The sequence below is a fragment of the Solea senegalensis genome, linkage group LG2, assembly GCF_019176455.1.
Source record: "Solea senegalensis isolate Sse05_10M linkage group LG2, IFAPA_SoseM_1, whole genome shotgun sequence".
Lineage (NCBI taxonomy): Eukaryota > Metazoa > Chordata > Actinopteri > Pleuronectiformes > Soleidae > Solea > Solea senegalensis.
Genome location: NC_058022.1, coordinates 12,423,111 through 12,433,550, shown reverse-complemented (window position 1 = coordinate 12,433,550; position 10,440 = coordinate 12,423,111). Strand labels below are relative to the sequence as shown.

Sequence of the window (10,440 nt, the reverse complement as noted above, 5' to 3'; positions counted from 1 at the left end):
AGACCACTATGACAAAGAAGAAGGTGTACAGTTAACGTCTTGTTAAAAAAGATGACGAATTTTCATAACTAGCTCTAGCTATTCATCTGGCTAAACGTCTACGGGATGTGACGTCACCGCGACCTTTGATCTTGTCGGACGGTGTTGTTTATTTCCGTCTCTTCTGCTGACAGACAGGAGTTCATGAAGCCGACAGTGCTCTGGCTCATGTAACCACAAACATGCGCTCACTCCTCGGACTTATCACCGTTGTAGTTGCAGCGAGTCTCTATCTGTATACACTGTCCCTGTACCTGCCCGCTGGACCCCGGCGGCCTCATCCTGCCTCTTCCGACAGAGAGCATGTGGACACGGCAGAGTCCCCAGATAGCACCGAGGGAGCCAGCAGGTAACCGGCGTTAGCCGTTAGCTTAAATAGACATATGTATATATAGTGGCAGAATAAAGGGTAGCATTCATTTACCAATGCAATGTTGCAGTGTTGCAAGCTAATGTTAGCATATGCCCATTTAGCCAATTAAGAATGCATGATAATTAACTTTTTGCTGATATCAGATATGCCGATATACCAGAGTGCTTGGGCCGATAATGATACCAATATACGTTTTTTTTCCTGTGCCCAACCGTACAGTTCATTCAGTCTTTTCTGTTGTGAAGTTAACATCAACATTTTGTCCACTCGTGTCACCACATGATATGCTAAATATTGTAAATAAACGTAAAATAAATAATGGTTGTAGAATCGTGTCAGTATAGAAGTCAAGGTGGTAGCAGCCAATTTAGTCTACCGTTGCACATATCAACATATCCTGGTGTGTTTGCCAATAACTGATACTGATATCATGCCGATTATATTGTACGTCCCTACTTATTTGCATGCATGTATTTCTGTTATTCATATACTAAATTCCAACAAGAGTCCATAGAGTTTTTTGTTGTCACACTGTCATGAATATGTCACAGTAGGAATGGATGTCATTATTGAACTGAGTTGATATTTCCTTTAATATTTCTTTAAAAAACTCCATGGAGACTAAGTATTTTTTAAATGAATACCTCATACTGTGATTCAGAAATTACATTTGGAACATTGAATATAATTAACCTTTACATTTTTTTTTCAAATTTTATACAGTAAAATTGCTTTATTTATTTTTTTATTTTTATTTAAGCAACAGTTTTCAGCCCCTTCTTTATATGTACAAATGGATGATGATACTAACTTCAGGGTTCATGTTCCCGCAGGTTGAAGTTCCCTTCAGACTTGGAGGAGCTGAGGGAACTCGCTGAGCTCCTGCAGTTTTATAAGGCAGAGAACACCGGATATGTCCTGCTCCTCTTTTGTAGTGCTTATCTGTACAAGCAGTCTTTTGCCATTCCTGGATCCTCATTCCTGGTAAGGTTAAACATGTTCTCTATAATCTCAGATGGTTTTTTTGTGTGGATTCAGCATGACAAAAATATTCGAATTTGTTTGACAGAAAAATGTGATGCTTGGATAAAAAAAACACTACAATTGTTGGTAGTTATTTAAAAACTAAGTTTCTATAAAAGCATATTCATTCTATAATAATACTGTCATCTCAATATAAGAGAAAGACACTTGTGCACTTCCTCTAGCCTTGTTTATTTAATATCATTTGGACTATATTTTACAGATCAATAGTAAACTTCACTGGAAATGTAAGAACTTTAAATTACTACACGTAATTTATGTTATATAAAACCAAATTCATTTCACATCAGCCAATATCAGACTACATATACTGTATCTGTGATAGACCATGCTTTGGTTGCATTTGTAAGGGTTTATCCAGTTGAATTTTAATATATCTTACATCTCTAGCTCGCTCCCCCAGATGAGGGATTGGTACCAAGGTGTGTAGTGTTTGCTGAGCATTTTCCTTTACTTGTCGTTATACTAAAGAAATATGTGTGTTTCAGGAAAGCAAACTTTACGTGAAATGACTTAAAAATGACATACTCTGCCGACACAGCTGTCAGGAGCAGCTTGGGCTTAAGTGACTGTCTGAGCCACCGCCAACCCGTTTGACATACTCTTATTATTGGTTGTATTTAAGATAGACGTTTTCTATCAATCACTATTATGATTCTTATAAAGTTGTGGTCTTGACTGGTCTTGCTTTAAAATCCCAAGTCCTCTGAGTCTGAGACCAGAACTAAGCCTTCAAAAATGTTCTTGAGCCCAGAATCAATTTTGAGTACCACAACACTAGCATACTGGATTGCTCCAACATCCAATTTGCCTGTGTGGCAGCATAATAGAGACTTGACCATGGTAGTTTCTGCATAAATGAGAATGCAGCACAGAAATACTTCCAAAACCACAGACTATGCGAGAGATAAACATGCTTCTCACCTAGTGTCTTACACTTACTACTATTAGATCACAGTGTGTCAGGACCTAGATTATGTGTAGTAACTGTTTTTTTGTCTCTCCTTGTCCTTGTGCAGAATATTCTAGCAGGAGCTATATTTGGACCTTATGAAGGACTGGTGCTAGCCTGTGTGCTAACTACTGTGGGTTCCACCATGTGCTACCTCATGTCACAGGCCTTTGGGAAACAGTACATTGTGAACTTCTTCCCTGATAAAGTTTCCACGCTGCAGAATAAGGTACATCAGTGACTCTATGTAAACAACTGATGGAAACTCAATTTGAAACTAAGTCTGGAAACCAAACCATTCAAAGAGCTCTTGTTTATTCAATATTGCTGTTGAGTCTGAATCAACCTGAAACAGGCCCCCTTTTTACCAAATTGGTTGTAGGTTTATCTAAATTCATATAAAGATAATTTGGTCTGCAAACATTGATAACACCCACATGAAAATCAATTAAATACCCATTCGCAAATGCAAATTGATCTGGTATAGATTTAAATTTGGTAATATAATGACTTTTCTTCTCAGAGAGGGGGAAAAAAACAAATTCTACATGTAATGTTTATTGATTCTGTTGTTTTTTTCAGTTCTCTTCAAGCCGGACTTACACTCCTTCACACTGAATCAAATCCATCCATTATCAAAACAAATGATCTTTGCAGTTGCGTCTTTGCAGGAAATTGTCACTCATATGGACACAGATAAACAAGCTGACAGTAACAATCAGAAATAATACAATGTAAACCAGTAACCTGAAGAGAAGGGTGGAGGAGTGTTTTATTGTCTAGTGACGATTATGAAAATGTGTCAACGGCAGAGTATAAACCAGGCAAAAGTGTCACAGTGAAAACCCACCATTTTTATGCATTTAGATTTTTGTCAATACGTGTTTTTTTTATTATGGGTTTAACACATCACAGGTTTTTATCACCTCCCCAAGGATGTGCCATGTACCAATGTATATGGTTTATCCAATGTCTTTTTCAGGTTGAAGAGAATAAGGACTGCCTGTTCTTCTTTCTGCTCTTCCTGAGATTCTTTCCCATGACACCTAACTGGTTTCTGAACATGTCTGCCCCGATCGTAAACATCCCCATCACCTACTTCTTCTGCTCAGTCTTAATTGGTAAGCACATGACGTATAGTATAGTATTGTACATCACACGGCATAATAAATATATTGCTTAAAATTGTAGTGCCCAACATTTAAACGTAGACAAACGCCTGCTACATTCAAACCATCGTAAAGTAACTTTACACAATGCTGGTTAAGCCTATCAGCTCCACATTATAGAAGTTTAGATCCGCAGTTGTTGCCCTGTCACTGTATACATGCGAACACTTACTCAGTCAGGTCTGATATTATTGCTTGACAGAAGCCATTTTCAGATGAAGGAAGCAGCATACAAATGTCTGAAAGAAAACGGAAGCAGAAAAATAACCTCATCAAAAACAGAAATCATCAAAAGTTAAGCTTAAAGAAATTTAATTAGTAGTTGTAATAAGTTGCAAGCAAATTGCATATGATCTGCTTCACATTTTATACTGTATGGCGGTTGCATGTGCTGACGAAACACGGGCAATAAGAGCTGCATACACTACATGAAGCTGTACACAAATGTTATTATCTGCTTGAGAATTTTACAATTGGGCTTATCTTGAATTTCTTGTCATTTGAATAAATGTTTGGAACAGATCAATTCAAACCAAAATACCAAATTGCTTCTCTCAGTGCCGCCTCACTGCAGTTTGCTTTTGATCTCCTTCCACAGGTCTTCTGCCGTACAACTTCATCTGTGTCCAGACGGGCGTCATGCTGTCTGAGGTGTCTTCGCTGGACGACTTGTTCTCCTGGCAGCGGCTGCTGCAGCTGCTGGCCATCGCCTGCGTGGCTCTGCTGCCCAGCGCCCTCATCCGCCGCTACAGTCAGAGACATCTCAAACTGGATGTGCAGTCACAGAACGGAGTCATTACAGAGAAAAAGGTTCAGTGATTCGTTCTGGTTTTCGTCCCCCTGCACTTTGCCCTCAAAAGTGAACTCATACCTTTAATCTCGATTGGTTTATTTCCTGGGAGACACCTGGACATGGGAAACGGAATGTAGCTATTAAAACAATGACCAGATTGGGATTTGCACAGCGGGATTTAAAGCTGTGTTATCAACTAGCGGTGTCTCAAATCTACAGTACAACTTCTGTAGGCACAACATACACAGTATATGTGCAATAATGTTTAGTAATCATGTGGAGAAATTTGAAGGATATTATGCTTTGAAACTGTCGCTGTAGTTTAGACTATGTGTAAGACCAGCTTGTGTCCAAAGTGCCTGTCGTGCAGTTATAAATTCAAACTTCTACCTCCAGCAAAGACACATGGAATAAACTGTATAAAAAGTTCAAATGTAAAACCCATGTTTTTAGTGGTTGGGTGGATTGTTTTGTTGGGTCTGTGTAAATTGTTTTTATTCTAAACTGAAATACTGATGGTATTGCAGCAAATCTAATATAACGTGAAGTAAATGAGGCATTTTTTAGAACACTTTTTCATCCCTGCACTACGTTTTGTAATCTAGCGACCATCGTATCGGGCCTCAAACAGACACATCACACAAGTAATTTTAAGGGGGGGAAAAAATGTAATTATATATATATATTTATATATTTTTGTAATTTGATGTGTCTACAGCCGTATTTATCTTTTTAAGTGATGGTACAGTCAGTTCACGCATCGTGAAGCTTTAAAATCCTTCTTTTGCTGCCTCTTTGTTTTCCGTGTGTCTTTTCACTCCTGCTACATCAAGTGTTATTTTAAATCTGGTGGTACATGGTTTAAAATGTTGTGTCTTTATTTTTGTTTTCATCTCTTCAATATGATTCACAGTAGCTGTGACATTTATGATATTTGCATCACAAATGATGTGCCTCTGTTATTTCAGGGGTGAAAAACTGAAATAATAAAACGGGGAAAAGAAAACTCTTTCAAATTGTCTTTATTGCTCAGATCCAGGTTTGCTCAGCAATACAGTTCACTCACAACTCAAAACAACAGTATGGCTGTTACTAGAGAGGCATGGATCCACGAGATGTATTAAATAAGGATCATACGTCTGTCCAGCGCACAGTCACCAATTACCTTGAGGTGTTTGGGGCCTTTGGCCCGTGGGAAATGTAGGACTTGAGGGTTTTGACATACTGAGGAAACAAAAACAATCTCCCAAATGGTGAAATGCAGTTAAGAATCAGATCTAGTCTAGTTTCTGAAGTGTAAAAAGCAATGCTTTTGTGTTTTCTCTGTCTCATTTCTCAACAAGAAGAAGGGACAAAACACACTGCTCTGGTTCTGCACACATCTGACCAGACTTGTACTTCTCTCCTCAGATAGTAATAGTTTTTTGGATGGTTGTTAAATGCCCTCTTTGCTGTTCACTCCCAAAGGCAGAACATGTTAAGTCAACTTTTTTTTTTTAAGACCTGGATATTCGCTTGTCAAACAGTCGTATTCTACTTGAAATTATTTTCTATTTTTATTTTTTTTTATTTTTTTTTAGCCATTCTGATTCCAGAATATGTTAAAAACCAAGAGCTAGGAAAATCTTCAACCACATTTAACAGCTATTATCGGTAGTGATCAAACAGGAATGAATATTAAAGCAAAGAATCCCATCTACTGCCCCAGACATAATGCATTATTTAATCAGTGTATGTGACGAGAAAACCAGATCAACAGAAAACAAAATAAAGCCTAGACTATCCAACCACAGTGTGATATGACTAACAACACTGTACATCCACAGTGATGTGATTGTGGTTTTTCTGGTAATTAAAATCAATGCCTAGCAACACCCCACAAAACCTAGAAACAACTGTCCTTGGAAGTGTTATTTATTTATTTACTCATAAAGAAAAGTTTACTACTGCCTTGACGAGCTTCGCCTTCAGACTGCGGTCGCCTGACAGACGTTGCAAAGCTCAGGATGCTTTGCGTCGCAGCGCCACAGCGAAAACAAAGCCAGCTAGAGGAAAAACCTGCACTTCTATGGAGCCAAAAACACAGGAGAGACAGAGGTCAATGAAAGAAAAGAGCCTCAACTTCAAAACTGCTCGAAAGAAAAAACAGTCAAAACAAACCGTGACTGACAAACTACAATTTGTTTGCAGTGCTACTGTGAAAAGCCGCTTTCTCCTCGGCGCACTCTGTTCTACGGTGAAACAGACCGCCGCAGGAGCCGCACGGTCGAGTCGAGGCACCGTACTGCATTTGTGTGGGTAAGGTCAAGGTATTTTAGTCTGGTCTGGTGAGAACATTGTCATCAGTCTGAGGTACTGTACTGGCTGTGAGGGAGGCCTGCTGAAACAGCCTCAGGCATTGTGTGAGTTTGATAGACCTTAATGTTTGATTTCACAAGTTACTGCTGGTCTGCGTTGACGGGGATGAAAATGATCCACCTCATCTGATGACAAAATAGTCCGCCCTCTAAAAAAGTAAAAAATCAGCTCTCGACAGAAGAACTCCAAAGACAAACACTAACGTTCACTATATCATTCATTTATTTATTTATTTGTTTATTTATTTATTTATTTAATACTTTTGCCCTACATCAATTTTAGTAACTAAAGTCAGCCTTGGATTCTGAGAGGTAATTCTAAAACGTACAGCACAAAAAAAAAAAGAAAAAATCATTTAGAGGTCAGTTTTAAGGGAAGCCGTGACACTCTAAACTTCTCACACCATCTCTCACAATGCAGGTGCAGACTGGTAAGTGTTATAGAGAGACAGAAAACGATGCATTTATGTGTGACTCTATTGTACATGTTTACAGATATACAGTTATCTTGTCGTACACAGTGACATTTCAACGACTAGAGTTGTTCTACATTCTACACAGAAGACTAGGATTTTACACCATGTTCAAGAGTCCTGTCAGTGTATTTTTGCAGCTTGGTGTTTTCTTCAAATCAACCCCAGAGTATCAAATAGAGCTGGTAAGGTTGGATTGGGTTATTATAAAACTTCTTTTTTTTATTATTATTTTCTTTTTTTAAAACAAGTGAATAAATGTCATTGTTTTTTTGATTTTTTTTCTTTTTAAGTCTCAAAAAAACCTGGAGGTACAGTTGGGAAAACAGGAGGTACAGTTGGTTAATTTCTGTTTCTATCAACCTATTTGTATCTTTCTCTCCGACTTTCATCGTCGATGGTGAAATCAGTACACAACATCCACATTCAGAACCACTTCGGGCAGGTGTGTACCCCTTTAGATCCTGCACTTCATTCCTTTCTTGCAAAAATCTACTTGGAAATCCTTTTGACGTGTATCATTAAGAGGTTGTTTGGCGTCCAGGCAACGACAATTCAACAGAGTTGATCTCGGTTTACAAAGTTTCACTAGTCAGCTGGACCTGAAAAGCTTAGAGATCTTTTTACTGTAGTTCTTTTGTCTTGATCTATATATTTTTTTTTTCATTAAAAAAAAAAAAAAAAAGAAAATTAAAAACGCTCAAAATGATCAACAAGGTTAACAAGGCATACAAAATGTGGAAAAAAGGGGAAATGAAAGATTGGACTGAGGTACCCTGAAGCCTGAGGTAGATCACAATACTGACATGCGCACTGTTCACATCCTGACCAAAGTTAGCGTGGTCGTTCACTTGACTGTTTTCCTATTTTTTCAGGTTTTCATTTATATTATTATTCATAGTCTAGTTTTCAAGAAAATAAACGCTTCCCTTCAAAATAATATGGCAGTGTCCCACTGAGGAAAAAAAGAAAAGGACTTTGTTTTCTTTTTGTTTCTTATCAATAGCTCTCATCACAAAATAGGAAAAAAATAGATTCATAAATATTACTCTCTCTTTTTATATATATATATATATACACACACACACACATACACACACACACACGGAGGAAGCTGTGCGCATTGGCAATAACCTTGCGTATGGAAGATGAAGCTGATGGGGGGTCATGTCTGAAAAGGTGACAAAGTAAGGCAACAAGCTTCCATGGTCTTCAAGGTAAAACACAAAGGGACACCAGGGTCTGTGTGTGTGTCCAGTGTGCTCGCCGCAGAGCAGTCGGCCAGCTCGCCCCAAAAAAAAAAATGCTTTTTAAAAGTGAAACTGCAAAAAGTGAAGTGAGGAGAAAAGAGTGACATTGACTGACTGGTGTGTCTGTGTCTGTGTGTCTGGCCTGAGCTGTCGAGCACAACGGGGGGGAGGAGGGGGCCCGGGGGGGATGGTGATATTTTCTAAAAAGGATGCATATTGTACATTCACAGGCTGTCATGCCATTTTAGAAAAGCTCCCTGACAAGACAGGGTTAAAGCCAAAACGCGGCTGCAGTCACGTTTGTGGTTGTGTGTGTACCAAAAGTCATACAGTGTGTACAGCCACCCCTCGCCCCCTCGCGCCCCCCCCCCGCCAACCCACACCTACTACACCTAGGGCTTTTCCTTACTGCCACTCCACACACCACAAGTCTGCACTCTCCCATCTCCATTTTCTGGACCCTCAGCTCACGTTTTTTTTCCGCTTAAGGCCAAGCATGTGGCAGTGCACATTCAAAAACGACCAGTCGCCGGTCAACAAGCAAAGGTGCACCTTTTTTCTTTTTTAAGACGTCAATTTCTTCTTCTTCTTTTTTTTGCTCTGATCTGTCTTTAGAGACATCTTTTTTTCCATGTCAGGACCTCATGTACATGTAGTCTACGACTGCACAGAACGGAAGAGTAATAAACAAACAAACAAACAAACAAACACGCAGACAGACAAAACCCTTGGTGCCGCTTGACTTCTGTTGAGTGAAAGTGGCAGTCAGCTCAACGTTATCGAAGGGCTTAGAAAAAAAAAAAGGTTTGTTCACAACAAATATTTTTATCCTATTAAATAAAGATGATGTCAGATGAGAGAGAGTGATGAGAAAGTGAGGCAGAAGTTAGCAGAAAGAAAAGAATTTTAAAAAAAGAGAAATATGTGAAGCATCAGATATGAATGGGAACAGACATCTCAAAAGGGACATTATCGTTTTCGCGTTGGCACACACACACACAGCTTGTTACAAAGACTCAGAACCATTCACCGTCATATTTACTTATAGGGTTTTTTTTTGTCTACTTTGATTTCAGTGGCCTCAAGTGTGAACAAACAAGGGAAACCGCTTTTTTTTGTTTAATCTCCTGAACAAGCACGACATTAAAAACGGCACCGAGCTGTGCTGTCATTTTAGTAAGAAAAACAACAGCGCATACTCTCAGTGTGCATCCATATACTTTTCTACTCTGTATTAATACTGCTAAGGATATCAATTCTCGCAATCTGAATACCTCAAAGAGAAGGTCCATTGTCACTCGCTCTAATTTCAAAAAACGAAAAAATATCAATCACAACAACGCCTTTTATACGCTCGTGTTAAACACAGTTGCTTAAACCGTTAGTTAGGCCTATGTTAGTCCACCTAAAGAGATAACGTTATGCAGGGCGACATACTATTTCCTGTTTACCTTTTTGACTGTGAAAACAACAGTTCCGTTCAAATTCTCTGCCATTTCCATCTTTCTTGTAGATTTTTTCTTTTTTTTTTGTTTGGTCTTTTTGTGTGATATTTTAATAAATCAGTACGGTTTCTCCCACTATCTGCTCTCACAGGGATGGCAGTGCACACAATGCCCTCAGCCTTTGGCTCTCACTTGCTTCCCCCATAGTAAAGTTCTTTGGTTTTGATCCCGGTGCTGCTGGTCTGCCCTGCATGTCCCCCTTGGCCTTGGCCTTAGTCTGGGTAGGTCTCTGTCCATTTGAGAGGGCTACATTCATTGGCTGGCGCCCACGGAAGCCGCCCTGCTGGTCACTTGGAGTGGTGCGGTGACACGGCGGCTCCCTGCTGGTGTTTCTGTTCCTGCTGTTTGACCTGCTGTATGATCTCTCGGATCTTCCTCTGTGCAGTCTGTTGCAAAGACACCATATGTAAGATGAGCTGACTGATGACACATGACAGTGTATGATAAAAGACTTCCTTTTTTATCTTGTATCTCTACAAGATAAC

The 10,440-nt window shown here is 39.2% G+C and overlaps 2 protein-coding genes across 3 annotated transcripts in view; one reads left to right on the top strand and one right to left on the bottom strand.

Moving 5' to 3' along the window:
* Positions 1–145: 145 nt before the first annotated feature.
* tmem41aa (transmembrane protein 41aa) lies at positions 146–5,376 on the top strand. The gene is made up of 5 exons (XM_044019848.1): positions 146–388; positions 1,246–1,396; positions 2,476–2,637; positions 3,391–3,529; positions 4,176–5,376. The coding sequence occupies exons 1-5, from the start codon at positions 222–224 to the stop codon at positions 4,394–4,396; spliced, it is 840 nt and encodes a 279-aa protein (XP_043875783.1). The 5' UTR covers positions 146–221; the 3' UTR covers positions 4,397–5,376.
* Positions 5,377–10,440, bottom strand: part of igf2bp2a (insulin-like growth factor 2 mRNA binding protein 2a) — a 50,280-nt gene continuing 45,216 nt past the window's right edge. For both annotated transcript variants that reach the window (XM_044019803.1, XM_044019805.1), the window contains exon 16: positions 5,377–10,341. In XM_044019803.1, coding sequence (XP_043875738.1) covers positions 10,243–10,341 — 99 coding nt within the window. In that variant the 3' untranslated portion in view covers positions 5,377–10,242. The remainder of the gene's footprint in view (positions 10,342–10,440) is intronic.

Excerpts from the sequence above, each read along its gene's own strand:
- tmem41aa (XM_044019848.1), top strand. The coding sequence starts at position 222 with ATGCGCTCACTCCTCGGACTTATCACCGTTGTAGTTGCAGCGAGTCTC. Across the intron at positions 1,397-2,475 it reads TTCCTGGATCCTCATTCCTG|AATATTCTAGCAGGAGCTAT; the intron begins GTAAGGTTAAAC and ends GTCCTTGTGCAG. Across the intron at positions 3,530-4,175 it reads CTTCTGCTCAGTCTTAATTG|GTCTTCTGCCGTACAACTTC; the intron begins GTAAGCACATGA and ends CTCCTTCCACAG.